Source organism: Procambarus clarkii, chromosome 2 (assembly GCF_040958095.1).
Source record: "Procambarus clarkii isolate CNS0578487 chromosome 2, FALCON_Pclarkii_2.0, whole genome shotgun sequence".
Classification (NCBI taxonomy): domain Eukaryota; kingdom Metazoa; phylum Arthropoda; class Malacostraca; order Decapoda; family Cambaridae; genus Procambarus; species Procambarus clarkii.
Window position 1 is genome coordinate 38,780,624 of NC_091151.1, and position 13,377 is coordinate 38,794,000.

Here is a 13,377-nt window from a genome sequence, read left to right on the forward strand (position 1 = left end):
CTTATCTTAACATACTAAGAAGGTTAGGTAAGGTCGGTGTTTTTCTATGAAGCTTTTCAAGGTAAACTAGTATGTTTAGTATGTCACATATGCACGTATTTAATAAGTCAATATTGACTATACGAAAGTGTGAGAACGGGTTGCTGGACAATCGGGACCCACAAACTAATCATTCACTAATGGCACATTACTAACTATTTGGGACATTTGCTTGATGTGACAAGAATTTCACCGTCATTGTTATACTCCATTAATCCTAAGCTGCATTGAAATTGAGGCGATTTAAGAAATTTGTATGAACAACGATGAAGTAAATGGTATATTTATATTTGTGTTTGCAATGGTTAATCCTTAATGAATGGTTGCATGCAAGTTATAGGTGCAACAGCTCATTCTGTGACTCCTGGAGGAGTGGCACCTGAGCCGTCGAGATGAAAGCTCACTGTACTCGCTCTTATCAGCGACACACCGTAAGTATTGGATGGTTGTTAGAGCTACAAACCTATAGCTATACCTATAGCTTTTTATACCTAACACCTATATATAACCTATATAACACCTGTATAACACCTACTTATACCTAAAACCTATATCTTTTTAACCTCATAGATGTAACGTTAGAATCTGGGTTATCTATCCCAGAACGAACATATATTTGTTCGTTCTGGGATCGCTCAGACTTTTAGAAAGAATCTTTTAATACTCTTTAGTGTGAAAGTAATCCTAAGTTCTAGCGCTTCCCAGAGGGTTATAACACAGCCCATGACCGCCCGCGGCCCACCACCCGCGGCCCACCACCCGCGGCCCACCACCCATGACCGCCCGCGGCCCACCACCCGCGGAACAAATATATATTTGATACTCTGACGTGTGCAACTCTTACCTCCTCCACAGATCTCCAGTATCAGCTCTTGATACTGGTAATGGCTTAAAAGGGCCACCACTTACGGGCTATTCATGCCCGTGCCACCTTTTGGGTGGCTTAATCTTCATCAATCGTGTGCAACTCAACCAAAGCAAAAGTACCATTTGTGCTTCCTTTTTCCATCATTCTATTCGTACCACTCTTCCCAATCTTACCCTTCACCTTACCCTTCTTCTAGAAGTTACCTTCTTCTCTTTTTCCATCATTCTATTCGTACCACTCTTCCCAATCTTACCCTTCACCTTACCCTTCTAGAAGTTACCTTCTTCTCTTACCTGCTCTTCCGGGCGTGATCGTATAGTGGTTAGTACATTGCGTTGTGCGATTACCTGCTATCTACTTTACTATTTTTCTTTATTAGCTTGTTCCTTCCCCTTTGCGGGTTAGTCATGCCCGTGCCACCTCTTAGGTGGCTTAATCTTCATTAATCAATCAATCCCCCTCACACACACGGGAGCCGTGCACTGCTCCTGTGCCAGGTAAGTCCACTACGGGCTCACCATAGCCCGTGCTACTTGGAACTTTTTGTTCCCAGTAGCTGAATCTTAACCACCAACAACAATAATTATCGTCATCCCGGCCAGTAGCGTTGCTTGCAAGCGACTGACGTTACGTAGTGTTGACTATGTAACCTCGGTCGCTTTCAACCCAAGCTGCCCATAGGGACAACCCATATAGAGCCCAACAAGCTCAGGAATCTATACACCAGTTAAGAAGCGGGACCAAAGAGCCAGAGCTCAACCTCCCCCCCCCCCTCTTCCCACCATCACAACTAGATGAGTATGTTGTTTTAGAGTCAGCTACTCAGAACACGTTCCAGTAGCACGGGCTATGGTGAGCCCGTACTAGGTGAGTATGAGTGATGAAGATTAAGCCACCCAAGAGGTGGCACGGGCATGAATAGCCCGTAAGTGGTGGCCCTTTTGAGCCATTACCAGTATCAATAGCTGATACTGGAGATCTGTGGAGGTGCGACTGCACCCTGCGTGACGGGAGATGTCTCCCCCGTAGGTGAGTATGATTGATTAATTGATAAAGATTAAGCCACCCAAGAGGTGGCACGGGCATAAATAGCCCGTTAGTAGTACAGTCTTTTTTCAGTAATTCTTTTCAGTATTCTGAGGTCGCATTTAATCGTCAAGCTGTTATCGCGGGGGAGGATACTTCTTGACAGTCATTATGAGGGTGTCCAGCTGCTGGACACCTTTTTTGACCAGGAGAGTATGAGATGGAGGCTTTTATATATCCGCCTCGCCAGGTAACAGATCTCTTGTATTTTTTTCGTCCTGTTAAGTAAATTGTTTGCTGTTATTGTGAACAATAAGTGTGGAAGGTGTACAATTATAACAGGTTCCACTACAGCAGCAGAACCTGAACTATGCTAGTCTATAAAAGACGATAGAGCTTTGGCTTCACAAACGTGGGGACCGCTGTTCGAGTCTCCTAGAACCCAGATGAATGGCCTGATATTCTATGCCTTTCTTTATTAAGGATCACTTTAACAAACTGTGTATAATTGGCTAATTTACTTTTTTTCATTTATATATTTTTCAACAAATAAATTATTTTACACATTAATCTTAAGGTGAGCCCGCGACGCTGCACTCGACTTCTGACTATAACATTATTTATTATGCACCCAATACCCATCCCGTGGGCGCCGCCGGCTTCCTGTCTTCGTCGAAGCCACTACAGAGAGGACAGACTTTTAGATAAAATAGTGTAATATTGGCAACTGGTAAAATATCTGAAGTTAATGCACTGTGTTAAATTGCAGTTAAATTTTAATGAATCAGTAAGTTTAATGAATTACTAAGTTTTCCTAATAGAAAAAAGATGGGAAATGAATGTGCTGGGGTTGTAAGTTGTGCAGCCTAGGGTCATAAACAGCCTTCATGTTCACTATCAACACGATTTTCCTCTATTTGGATTTGTGTTGGCTTTAGACCTTATCTCACCCCCCCCCTTTTGAGGGTGATTATTAATAATAATAATTGTAATTAACTGTATGGTAGGCAGATCATTTTTAAAAGCTAATGCCATACACTCACTCGAGTGTATGGGTATGTATACTCGAGGTTTTATTAAGATGTTTACGCAGTATGTAGTAAGTATGGATAAGAATTAAGTTTGGGGTGTAAATACCATTCTTATTTCACGAGTCCTACCTAGTTGCATGACAGAAAACGTTACACTTGAAGGGGTAACTATTGGAAAATGCTGTGACACTAATAATAATTATTTTGTCCGGTACAAAATAATGTAATATTATGATATTAAAATATTATTTACAATTAGAATGTTATATATAACGTTTTCAAGATACGGAAATGAAGGGAAACTCGGGTAAAAACTCAGCTGCTTTGAAATTACATAAACATATTAATAACAAATTAATAATTTTTCCGTTGATGTACGTAACATAGAAAACGAGCTCTCGAAATTAAGAGATTGGAGTAAATTGCGTTCAGTCGTGAATCCAGGGTTCGAATCCCGGACAGGACAGAAATGGTTGAGCGCGTATCCTATCACCTGATACCCCTGTTCATCTTGCAATAAATATAGGTACCCAGGAGGTAGTCAGCGTGTTGTGGAGATGCATCCTGGGAGAAGATGAATAGGTAGACCCTGGAGGGAGGGGGGGGGGGGCGGAAGGGGGTACTTCGATACAAGCCTAACATATATATACACTGGCTGCCTGTCCCCCACACGCAATGAATTACTATCTTACTAATAACGACAGAAAATTAGTAGAGGAAAACGGAATAAAACTGGCAGTTTCATGGTATGGAAACACGCAAGTTAGTAAAAAATAATAATAAAAATGTAAAGTAAAAGTAAAAAAAATAATTATAAAGTAAAAGATTATAATTATAAAGTAAAAGATTATAATTAGAAAGTAAAAGATTATAATTAGAAAGTAAAAGATTATAATTAGAAAGTAAAAGATTATAATTAGAAAGTAAAAGATTATAGAAATTATAAAGTATAAGATTATAGAAATTATAAAGTATAAGATTATAGAAATTATAAAGTATAAGATTATAAAATTATAAAGTATAAGATTATAGAAATTATAAAGTATAAGATTATGGAAATTATAAAGTATAAGATTATAGAAATTATAAAGTATAAGATTATAGAAATTATAAAGTAAAAGTAAAAAATGAGATTTTAAAGTATTGACTCCACGTTCACAGTTATTACAGGTAATGGACACAACAAATTAGGTGTAGCCATAATTTACAGTCCACATTTTTAGTCATATGAGTTTTTTACAAAACAAAATAGCAGCAATATGTAGGAAATGGGAAAGGATTATAGTTGGTGATTTTAATGTTACATTATTAAAGTGGGAAGAGCTATACTCTACTAACTCTGGACAAAATGTATATAGGAACTTGTTGGAAAGTGTAAAGTATTTATTGGGCGGAGAACAAACTTATGGTGTGAAAATCCCACCTACAACATTGGATTGAAATTAAGATTGAGTAAAGCTCAATTCTTCAGTTTTCCACCAAGAGCTCTGTAGCGCATTGTCTACGTTCTGGATTCACACTCGGGGATCCTGGATTTGATCCCCAGCAGGAACAGAGACGGTTTAATGTGTCCTTTCACCTCATGCTTCTTTCCACCCAGCCATCACCAGCAGTTAACCTAGGGGCAGTGGTTCCCAACCGAGTCTCCTTGAACCCCAAGAACTGCCACAGAACTAATAGTTAAGTGTAGTGTAGTGTACTACACTACACTATAGTGTACTACACTGTACTATAGTGTACTACACTGTAGTGTACTCTAACAACCTTAGAACCACTTATGAGATTGTTGAAATGAATGTTTCCTGTTATCATTTATTTGCTGTTTTAACTGAGAACGATAATGCAGGTCTGTGACATATGGATGTATTTATTTATTATTTACTGTCAAATTTGCTAGTTCGAATTAATTTTATTGTAGGGGGTCCACAGGTGAGAGCGGGGGGGGGGGTCCCCCAGGTGTGAGTGTGGGTGTAGGGGGTCCACAGGTGAGAGCGGGGGTGTAGGGGGTCCACAGGTGAGAGCGGGGGGGGTGTAGGGGTCCACAGGTGAGTGTGTGGGTGTAGGGGGTCCACAGGTGAGTGTGTGGGTGTAGGGGGTCCACAGGTGAATGTGTGGGGTGTAGGGGGTCCACAAGTGAGAGCGGGGGTGTAGGGGGTCCACAGGTGAGAGTGTGGGTGTAGGGGGTCCACAGGTGAATGTGTGGGGTGTAGGGAGGTCCACAGGTGTGGGTGTAGGGGTCCACAGGTGTGGGTGTAGGGGTCCACAGGTGTGGGTGTAGGGGGTCCACAGGTGTGGGTGTAGGGGGCAGTGTGGGTGTAGGGGGTCCACAGGTGTGGGTGTAGGGGGTCCACAGGTGTGGGTGTAGGGGGTCCACAGGTGAGTGTGGGTGTAGGGAGGTCCACAGTAGGGGGTCCACAGGTGAGTGTGGGTGTAGGGGGTCCACAGGTGAGTGTGGGTGTAGGGGGTCCACAGGTGAGTGTGGGTGTAGGGGGTCCACAGGTGAGTGTGTGGGTGTAGGGGGTCCACAGGTGAGAGTGTGGGTGTAGGGGGTCCACAGGTGAGAGTGTGGGTGTAGGGGGTCCACAGGTGAGAGTGTGGGTGTAGGGGGTCCACAGGTGAGAGTGTGGGTGTAGGGGGTCCACAGGTGAGAGTGTGGGTGTAGGGGGTCCACAGGTGAGATGTGTGGGTGTAGGGGGTCCACAGGTGAGAGTGTGGGTGTAGGGGGTCCACAGGTGAGAGTGTGGGTGTAGGGGGTCCACAGGTGAGAGTGTGGGTGTAGGGGGTCCACAGGTGAGAGTGTGGGTGTAGGGGGTCCACAGGTGAGAGTGTGGGTGTAGGGGGGTGCTATAAACCCCAGCCACAAGAGTAAGGCACGTACGTGCTGGCGTTGTACACTCATTGATCATTACAACAGCCTCACAATAACAAGAAACAAACCGAAGGAAGGCAAGTATAAGACTATATAAACACATAGCAACACTAGTTTATTGGGTCATGGGTAACACAAAAATTATATAATTAAAAAAATAATTTCCTGGCACAAATGAGTATAATTAATCACGTCTGGGCTACTGATCACCGACTCCACAGTTGATCACCGACTCCACAGTTGATCACCGACTCCACAGTTGATCACCGACTCCACAGTTGATCACTGACTCCACAGTTGCTGTACAGATGGCTTATAATATGTTTAATTAACTACAGCACCGCTCCTGTGCCAGGTAAGTTACGGGCTCACCATAGCCCGTGCTATTTGGAACTTTTGTTCCGAGTAGCTGAATCTATAAAAACAACTATTCAGACTTAACTACTCCAGCCAGATCAACCACACCTCGGGTGACTAAACGCACACCGCTTGCCTCCTTACAGAGAGGAGACAAGAGCCAGAGCTCAACCCCTTCCCCCGCAAGCACAACTAGGCGAGTACACAGACCAGGGGAAGCTCTCACAGTAGCCAGAACTCTTCTCACAAGAACTCTTAACAAACTCACTACATATGGAATAATCACTCCTAAATAGGTAGAAACATAAATAATATCATGTAATATCTTGTATAACCTCGAAAATAACTAGGTATTTTCAATATAATACACTCTAATATAATATACAATATACTGTAGGACAATGTTATAATGTCCAGGTATTAAATGATACTGAGGTGGGATAATTATAATAATCTGGGATTAGCAGTGAGACTCGGGTAATTACCTGGTTCGTAACAGGGCGATCCACACGGGTGATGTTGGAAAAGGGGAGAATGAGGCTTGGAAGGCCGGGAACCACTGCCCTTACCTTAACAAGCCTGGTACAGGCATTCTGTCCCTTGGTTATGGTGAACCCCGAGGTGAACCCCGAGGTGAACCTTGAGGTGAACCTTGAGGTGAACCTTGAGGTGAACCCCGAGGTGAACCCCGAGGTGAACCCCGAGGTGAACCCCGAGGTGAACCCCGAGGTGAACCCCGAGGTGAATCCCGAGGTGAATCCCGAGGTGAATCCCGAGTGAATCCCGAGGTGAATCCCGAGGTGAACCGCGAGGTGAACCCCGAGGTGAACCCCGAGGTGAACCCCGAGGTGAACCCCGAGGTGAACCCCGAGTTGAACCCCGAGGTGAACCCCGAGGTGAATCCCGAGGTGAACCCCGAGGTGAACCCCGAGGTGAACCCCGAGGTGAACCCCGAGGTGAACCCCGAGGTGAACTAATTGAAGAACACGACCGTGTCGAAGCGAGCCACTTAGGCCATAGGCATCTGCCAGACCCAAATGATGGAACATTTAAATAAATAAAAATAATAAAAAGTTGCTTAGCGTTAAAAAAGATCTTGTCGCTCACATTCCCACAATAAAACATTAATGACCGAGGTAAGAAAAGAGTAGAATCCTTTTGTCTGAAAGAGAAACAATTTAAGTCATTCGATATTAAATGAATATAATTTATACGAAAAATATCAAACGCATGACTTAAATATTTGTTTATCAAATACATTAGAAAATAAGAGTTATTCCTGAGTGTATTTTGGTATTAGCGGTAGAGACGGCAAAGCTTTTAAACCCATTTCTTTCTCATTTGCTGTAGAAAATGCGAGTCATATTCCATTATTAGCCCCATCACTATATGGGCAAAGAGATGGGGCATTAATGGCATAATTTTTAAATCTGATAACCGTTTATAAACCCCATTTCCTCCCCCCCCCATGCCACTTAGGTATTTGGCAAGGATCTGGTACACCATTCTGAATGAATTGCTTAAAACATTTCTCGAACATTTGTAAAATAATTATCTCAATGATTAGGAAGCGGTCTTTAAATGGGTTACCAGTTGTGGTCAAATGTGGTTATTGTATTATATCAAAAAGCCCTAAAATAAAATAAAAGAAATAAAATTGTCGGAAAATGTTGACAGAACTCAAAAGTTAAAATTACAATCCTTGACTATAATGTTTAATTAGATACTGGAGACAGAAGAGCAACTTGTGAGCTGAGAACTGGCAACGCAAGTGTGGAAACTTGCAACTCAGATCTTATGAGAAAATGTCATACGTATACTTATTCATGTAATCAGTTCAACTAAAGTGGGTCGGTAAACTCGGGGGGAAACAAACATTCGAGGAACACAAAGAATGTAACAGTTAACGATAGCGATTCACACCCAAGGAGGAAGTGTGTGGTAATTGAATTCTAAAAGTTCCTTGGAAAGTCCCTTCAAGGTTTGATCCGGGGCACTCGGCCTCCTCCTCTTAGCTTACAGTATCATTAGGAGCGTCGGGGACAGTCCTAATAAAACCTAATCTTGGCTACAAAGAATGACGGAGACAGGGAGGGAGGGAGAGGAGAGAGGAGTGAGAGCGAGAGAGGGAGGGGAGAGAGGGAGGGAGGGAGGTATGAGGAGAGATGGGGGTGAGTGTGTGAGGGCTTCCTGTAAGTCCTTAAGCATAATAGATCTTGAGTCCCCAAGGAGCCATCGTATACAACTGAGTTCGTGGACAACGAGCCCCACACCCCTGGGTCCTGGAGATGGAGTCAACTGGACTAGGAAGCTATTGCCAACGCGCTCTGATATCTCTTTTTAATCTGAACGTTTGGAGCGTCCGGCGATAGGAACATCGATAAGGCTGTAACATTAAAATTCCATGAATAAAACTCCACCCAGAAGCGACTGATACCAGAGGAGAGGTCGGGGGGAGGGAACGCAGAGGGCCTGTCGTTACTGATAAAACTCTCGTCTATCTAACTTTTTTTTATTTTTTTTTACAGCGTTCATCTGCCTATTTCCAATTGCATCAAGTCTGTTAGACGTGTCGAAGCTGTAGGGGCCCCCCGAGGTTACAGTGAATGGACGTGTCGAAGCTGTAGGGGGCCCCCCGAGGTTACAGTGAATGGACGTGTCGAAGCTGTAGGGGGCCCCCCGAGGTTACAGTGAATGGACGTGTCGAAGCTGTAGGGGCCCCCCGAGGTTACAGTGAATGGACGTGTCGAAGCTGTAGGGGGCCCCCCGATGTTACAGTGAATGGACGTGTCGAAGCTGTAGGGGGCCCCCCGAGGTTACAGTGAATGGACGTGTCGAAGCTGTAGGGGCCCCCCGAGGTTACAGTGAATGGACGTGTCGAAGCTGTAGGGGCCCCCGAGGCTACAGTGAATGGACGTGTCGAAGCTGTAGGGGCCCCTGAGGCTACAGTGAATGGACGTGTCGAAGCTGTAGGGGCCCCCCGAGGTTACAGTGAATGGACGTGTCGAAGCTGTAGGGGGCCCCGAGGTTACAGTGAATGGACGTGTCGAAGCTGTAGGGGGCCCCCGAGGCTACAGTGAATGGACGTGTCGAAGCTGTAGGGGCCCCCAAGGCTGCAATGAATGGACGTGTCGAAGCTTTAGGGGACCCCCGAGGCTACAGTGAATGGACGTGTCGAAGCTTTAGGGGCCCCCGAGGCTACAGTGAATGGACGTGTCGAAGCTTTAGGGGCCCCCAAGGTTGCAGTGAATGGACGTGTCGGAGCTGTAGGCTCTCCCCCCCCCCCCCCCCCGAGGCTACAGTTAATGGACGTGTCGAAGCTGTAGGGAGGGGGGAGGGGTGTTGATTCAACTTCACCTTCATTCAGGGGTGCGGCTCACACTGCCGAGTAGTCGTGTGTACACACCCGCTCTTGAGCCGCCGTGACTCCCCCACTCTCCTTACTGTGGGATGATCTCTCAATCCCCTTAGTTATAGTCCACTATCACTCACGTTACTGCTCTCTCACTTACTAGCCAGGGAGCCTCACCAGGACTAGAGCAAAAACCAGCTAACAGATGAGACATTTAATACATAAACACACACTATATATATACACAAGAATAGTGATATTACTATACATTCATTATACATACACAGTGGTGGCTGTTGCTTGGGTAGCGATGAGTTCCTCTGGAAAAGTAAATGTTGGGAGGCCATTTGCAGTATAGTGTATATTGAGGATTCGGACGAATTCTTTGTAGTTTGTGCCTGCAATTATTTCTGCCGTGCGTGTAAGTGCAAAGACGGTACTATGATCGGTATTGAGGGGCCAGCAACTGATGTGGTGATGGCTGGCTTGATGATGGCCAGAGAGAGGTTACGGCTGAGTCGATGAATGGTTGACCATGAACAGCTAGGGTCCCCATTGGCTTCCAGGCTGTGCTCAAGATCCACCCCCCCCCACCCGGAAGCTCCTGGAAGCTTGCAAGTTGAAATCTGATGATGCACGGCGAGTGGTGTTGACCTGCCTGGCGTCGGACATCTTCATTCTTCAAGTCTTCGGTGGCACACAGCGGAGACGGCAGTATGTTTATCTTGACAGAGAAGGCAGTGAAGAAAGTCGTTGGTGCAGTCTATGAAGTGATGGTTCCCGGCGTACTTGCTGCACCGTTGGTCCTGGGGTGTACAACTCTCGTAGCTGTAGCACTTGAGGCACTGACGAAGTCTGTAGTAGTGCTCCTTGGTGATCTGGTGAGGTGTGCTGGCGATACCAAAGCACCGGAAGCCGTTGTTAGCAGCAAAGGTAACTCCCTCAGGTGATGTAAAGGTGACCTTCATAGTGGAGAGGTAGCTGTCGTTTACAGGAATGAACTTAAGTGACAGCGATCAAGGAAGGGTTCTGCTCGTTAATGCTGGTGACGACGTCGGTGGCAGCTTTTTCAGAGGGTAGGGAGCACACTCCGAACAAACACCGCCCTGGCTGCTAGGTAGTGACGTGGTGGGGGGTGAGGATCAGGTGCGCCTTCTCAAGAGCAGTGAGGGTGGTGGGGTCGAACAGACCCTGTAATGCTGCGGCACTGCTGAACAGCAGTTGGGGTCCTCCATTGTCGACGACGTCCAGTGGTACAACAAGAGGGTTTGTAGTGATCAAGTCTAGGATCTCTGACCGGTAAGGGTCCCCTCTGAATTGCTCCCTCTGACCGTCCCCTCTGAATCGCTCCTTGATCCTGTAGATCATGGTACACAGGCTTAGTACCAGAGGGTTGCACTTTGCTTAAGAGGCTTCCCGTCTCTTCTCGGTATAATGCACCAGGCTGGGAGTGGGGAGTGACCACTTAGAGTAAAGTGCTCAATGTGTGACGTGGTGAGTGGCCAGTCCGTCCTCCTAAGGTTTTCCAACGCCAAGAAAACGGTCAATATAAAGTGCCCTCTCCTAACCTACCAGAGGACCCAAAAAGAAAACGGAACAGTACGTCACTTTCGCCAGCCGGTTCAATTGTCTTGTACGACAATTTTTGGCCTTATGTAACGCATCTGCCCGAAACGCTTTGCGTAATAGTGCCTTTAGGCATTGTATGTACCAGCTCTATCTATAAATTCATCATATTTTTATCACCCCATGTATGTATGTACTTTACCTGAATAAACATTTGAATTTGAATTTTGAATTTGAATACCAACGAAATGCGACGTTCTTTGTAGGACAGGTTGGAGTGGTTGTGTAGGGGAGACTCCAAAAAAACAACAACTAAGTCTTCCTTTTCTCACACAAGGGACACCAAGGCTAAGGACGGGCAGGATGTTTGGTGTTTATCAACTTGGCGATGCCAATATGTGATAACCTTATATAAGCTTCCCTGTCTACTGTGATTCTTGTAAATAAGCATAGATATTTTTTTCTAATGTGGCTTCAGACTCATCGATTCGTTTCTTCTATTTGTTTTCCCTCATAGTGACCCTTCATCTGGTCATCCTCACACCGGGTGGGGCTTCCCTGTTGGGCGCAGCAGGCCGGTTGCTTCATCATGTATCCTCTACAGTGGTGCGTTTGTGTTTTAAGGCTTCATAAGCTTCGAGTCATTTAGTTCCTTTGGCCTTCTATGCTGTTGTCTTATTTACTACTTTGGCTTCCTACGCATCCTCGTGTATCCGTATGCACTGGTCCGTGTTCATCCAACTGCTGAAGGATGTTCCCGAACTGGATGTACAGACTGTTCTCGCTCTCGTGTCCGGATAAGCGGGGCGGCGCTGGCTGGGGTCCTGGTGGTCAAATTTCTCCGAGAACCCGAGGATGTGGCGGCCGCGGGCCCGGTTCCTGGGGAATTACCCAGAAGGAAATGTGAATATGGAAAGAAACGGGGGACGTGTACAATGAGGAGGGACTGAGGTGGCTAAAGATGACTTAGAATGGCGTGACTAAAGAGAATTTTAATTATAGTTTCCCAATTGTCAGGGAGAGGAAGGCTATTCGGCTTATCGAGGTTTCCTCTAATCCACTACTGATGGCTCCAGAATACAAGCCAAAATGTTATGCATAATTAGTGGCGTCATATAACATTATATAAACATTAACTCTCTGAGTAACAATAACTTTTCAAATATAGTGTGTATTATATGAATAAGAGAGTAATAATTGTAATAACTCTCAGGTACCTATTGACTGCTAGGTGAACAGGTGTGTCTTGGGAAAGGAAATGTGCCCAACCGTCTTTGTACCGACCCGGGACTGAACCCGGGGGGGGGGGGGATACGATATAAGAAGGCAACAATGTATATTAAAAAATAGCTTCTCTAAACACAATTTTTTGCATGAGGTACAGCGAACGAAACGTCCTGAGTAAAGTTATTATTACAGTTATCGACCTCTAGTGTAGCTGTCACATTGACTGTTGTGTATCTGTTAGTGACTGTTGTGTATCTGTTAGTGACTGTTGTGTACCTGTTAGTGACTGTTGTGTACCTGTTAGTGACTGTTGTGTACCTGTTAGTGACTGTTGTGTACCTGTTAGTGACTTGTGTACCTGTTAGTGACTGTTGTGTAACTATCGGTGAAACTCATTTTGAGGCATTGGAGTGACTTGAACCCCGCCCTTTGGCTCCCGCGGCGTCTTGAACCCACATGTGGGTCCAAGTCTTTACAATGCCTCAAAATAATTTTCATTGATATCACGATATTGCGATGTCACAGTGGCCGGCTGCACGGCCGCCCATATAGGTCGTGTCAAAGAATTATATCAACTCATCTCCACTATTATCAATAACACCACCACCAACTCCACAACACACACCTGGCGGACCGCTGCTGCAGGGTAGGGCAGGGCGGGCCTCGGGACCTCCGTCACCTCCCCCTCGCCCGCAGGCAACACACGCAGGCACACACCAGGAGGACCAGTAGCACGGCGCCCACGGCCACACACGCACACTCCAAGCTCCCCAGCGGTCCTGAACGGGCGGGGAAAGCATCTGTGAATAACTTGCATTCCGTGAATTAAATTTGTTGACGCAAGAACTACTAGGGATCACGAAGCGAGAGGAGAGAGTCTCGAATGAACGCCAACTAGCTTGTGAAGAACACACTCAACACGTAGCGAAATATGTCTATGAAATATATCTCTCGATGACAATTCTTTCAAGGCACCTGACGATGGCCAAACAACAAGGAATATATTTCTACACACAACCACATTACCAGAAATATCCTAACC

The 13,377-nt window shown here is 45.4% G+C and overlaps 1 protein-coding gene and 1 long non-coding RNA gene across 2 annotated transcripts; one reads left to right on the forward strand and one right to left on the reverse strand.

Moving 5' to 3' along the window:
- The first annotated feature begins 6,796 nt into the window (after positions 1–6,796).
- On the forward strand, positions 6,797–7,167 carry LOC138366240 (circumsporozoite protein-like). Its single transcript, XM_069327178.1, has 2 exons — positions 6,797–6,943; positions 6,979–7,167. Exons 1-2 carry the CDS (start codon positions 6,797–6,799, stop codon positions 7,165–7,167), a joined length of 336 nt encoding a protein of 111 aa, XP_069183279.1.
- Positions 7,168–9,741: 2,574 nt separating this feature from the next.
- On the reverse strand, positions 9,742–13,110 carry LOC138364651 (uncharacterized). The gene is made up of 2 exons (XR_011228495.1): positions 12,961–13,110; positions 9,742–11,987 (listed from the first exon to the last, which is right to left on the reverse strand). It is a non-coding gene; the product is annotated as an uncharacterized lncRNA (long non-coding RNA).
- Between the last annotated feature and the right edge of the window lie 267 nt (positions 13,111–13,377).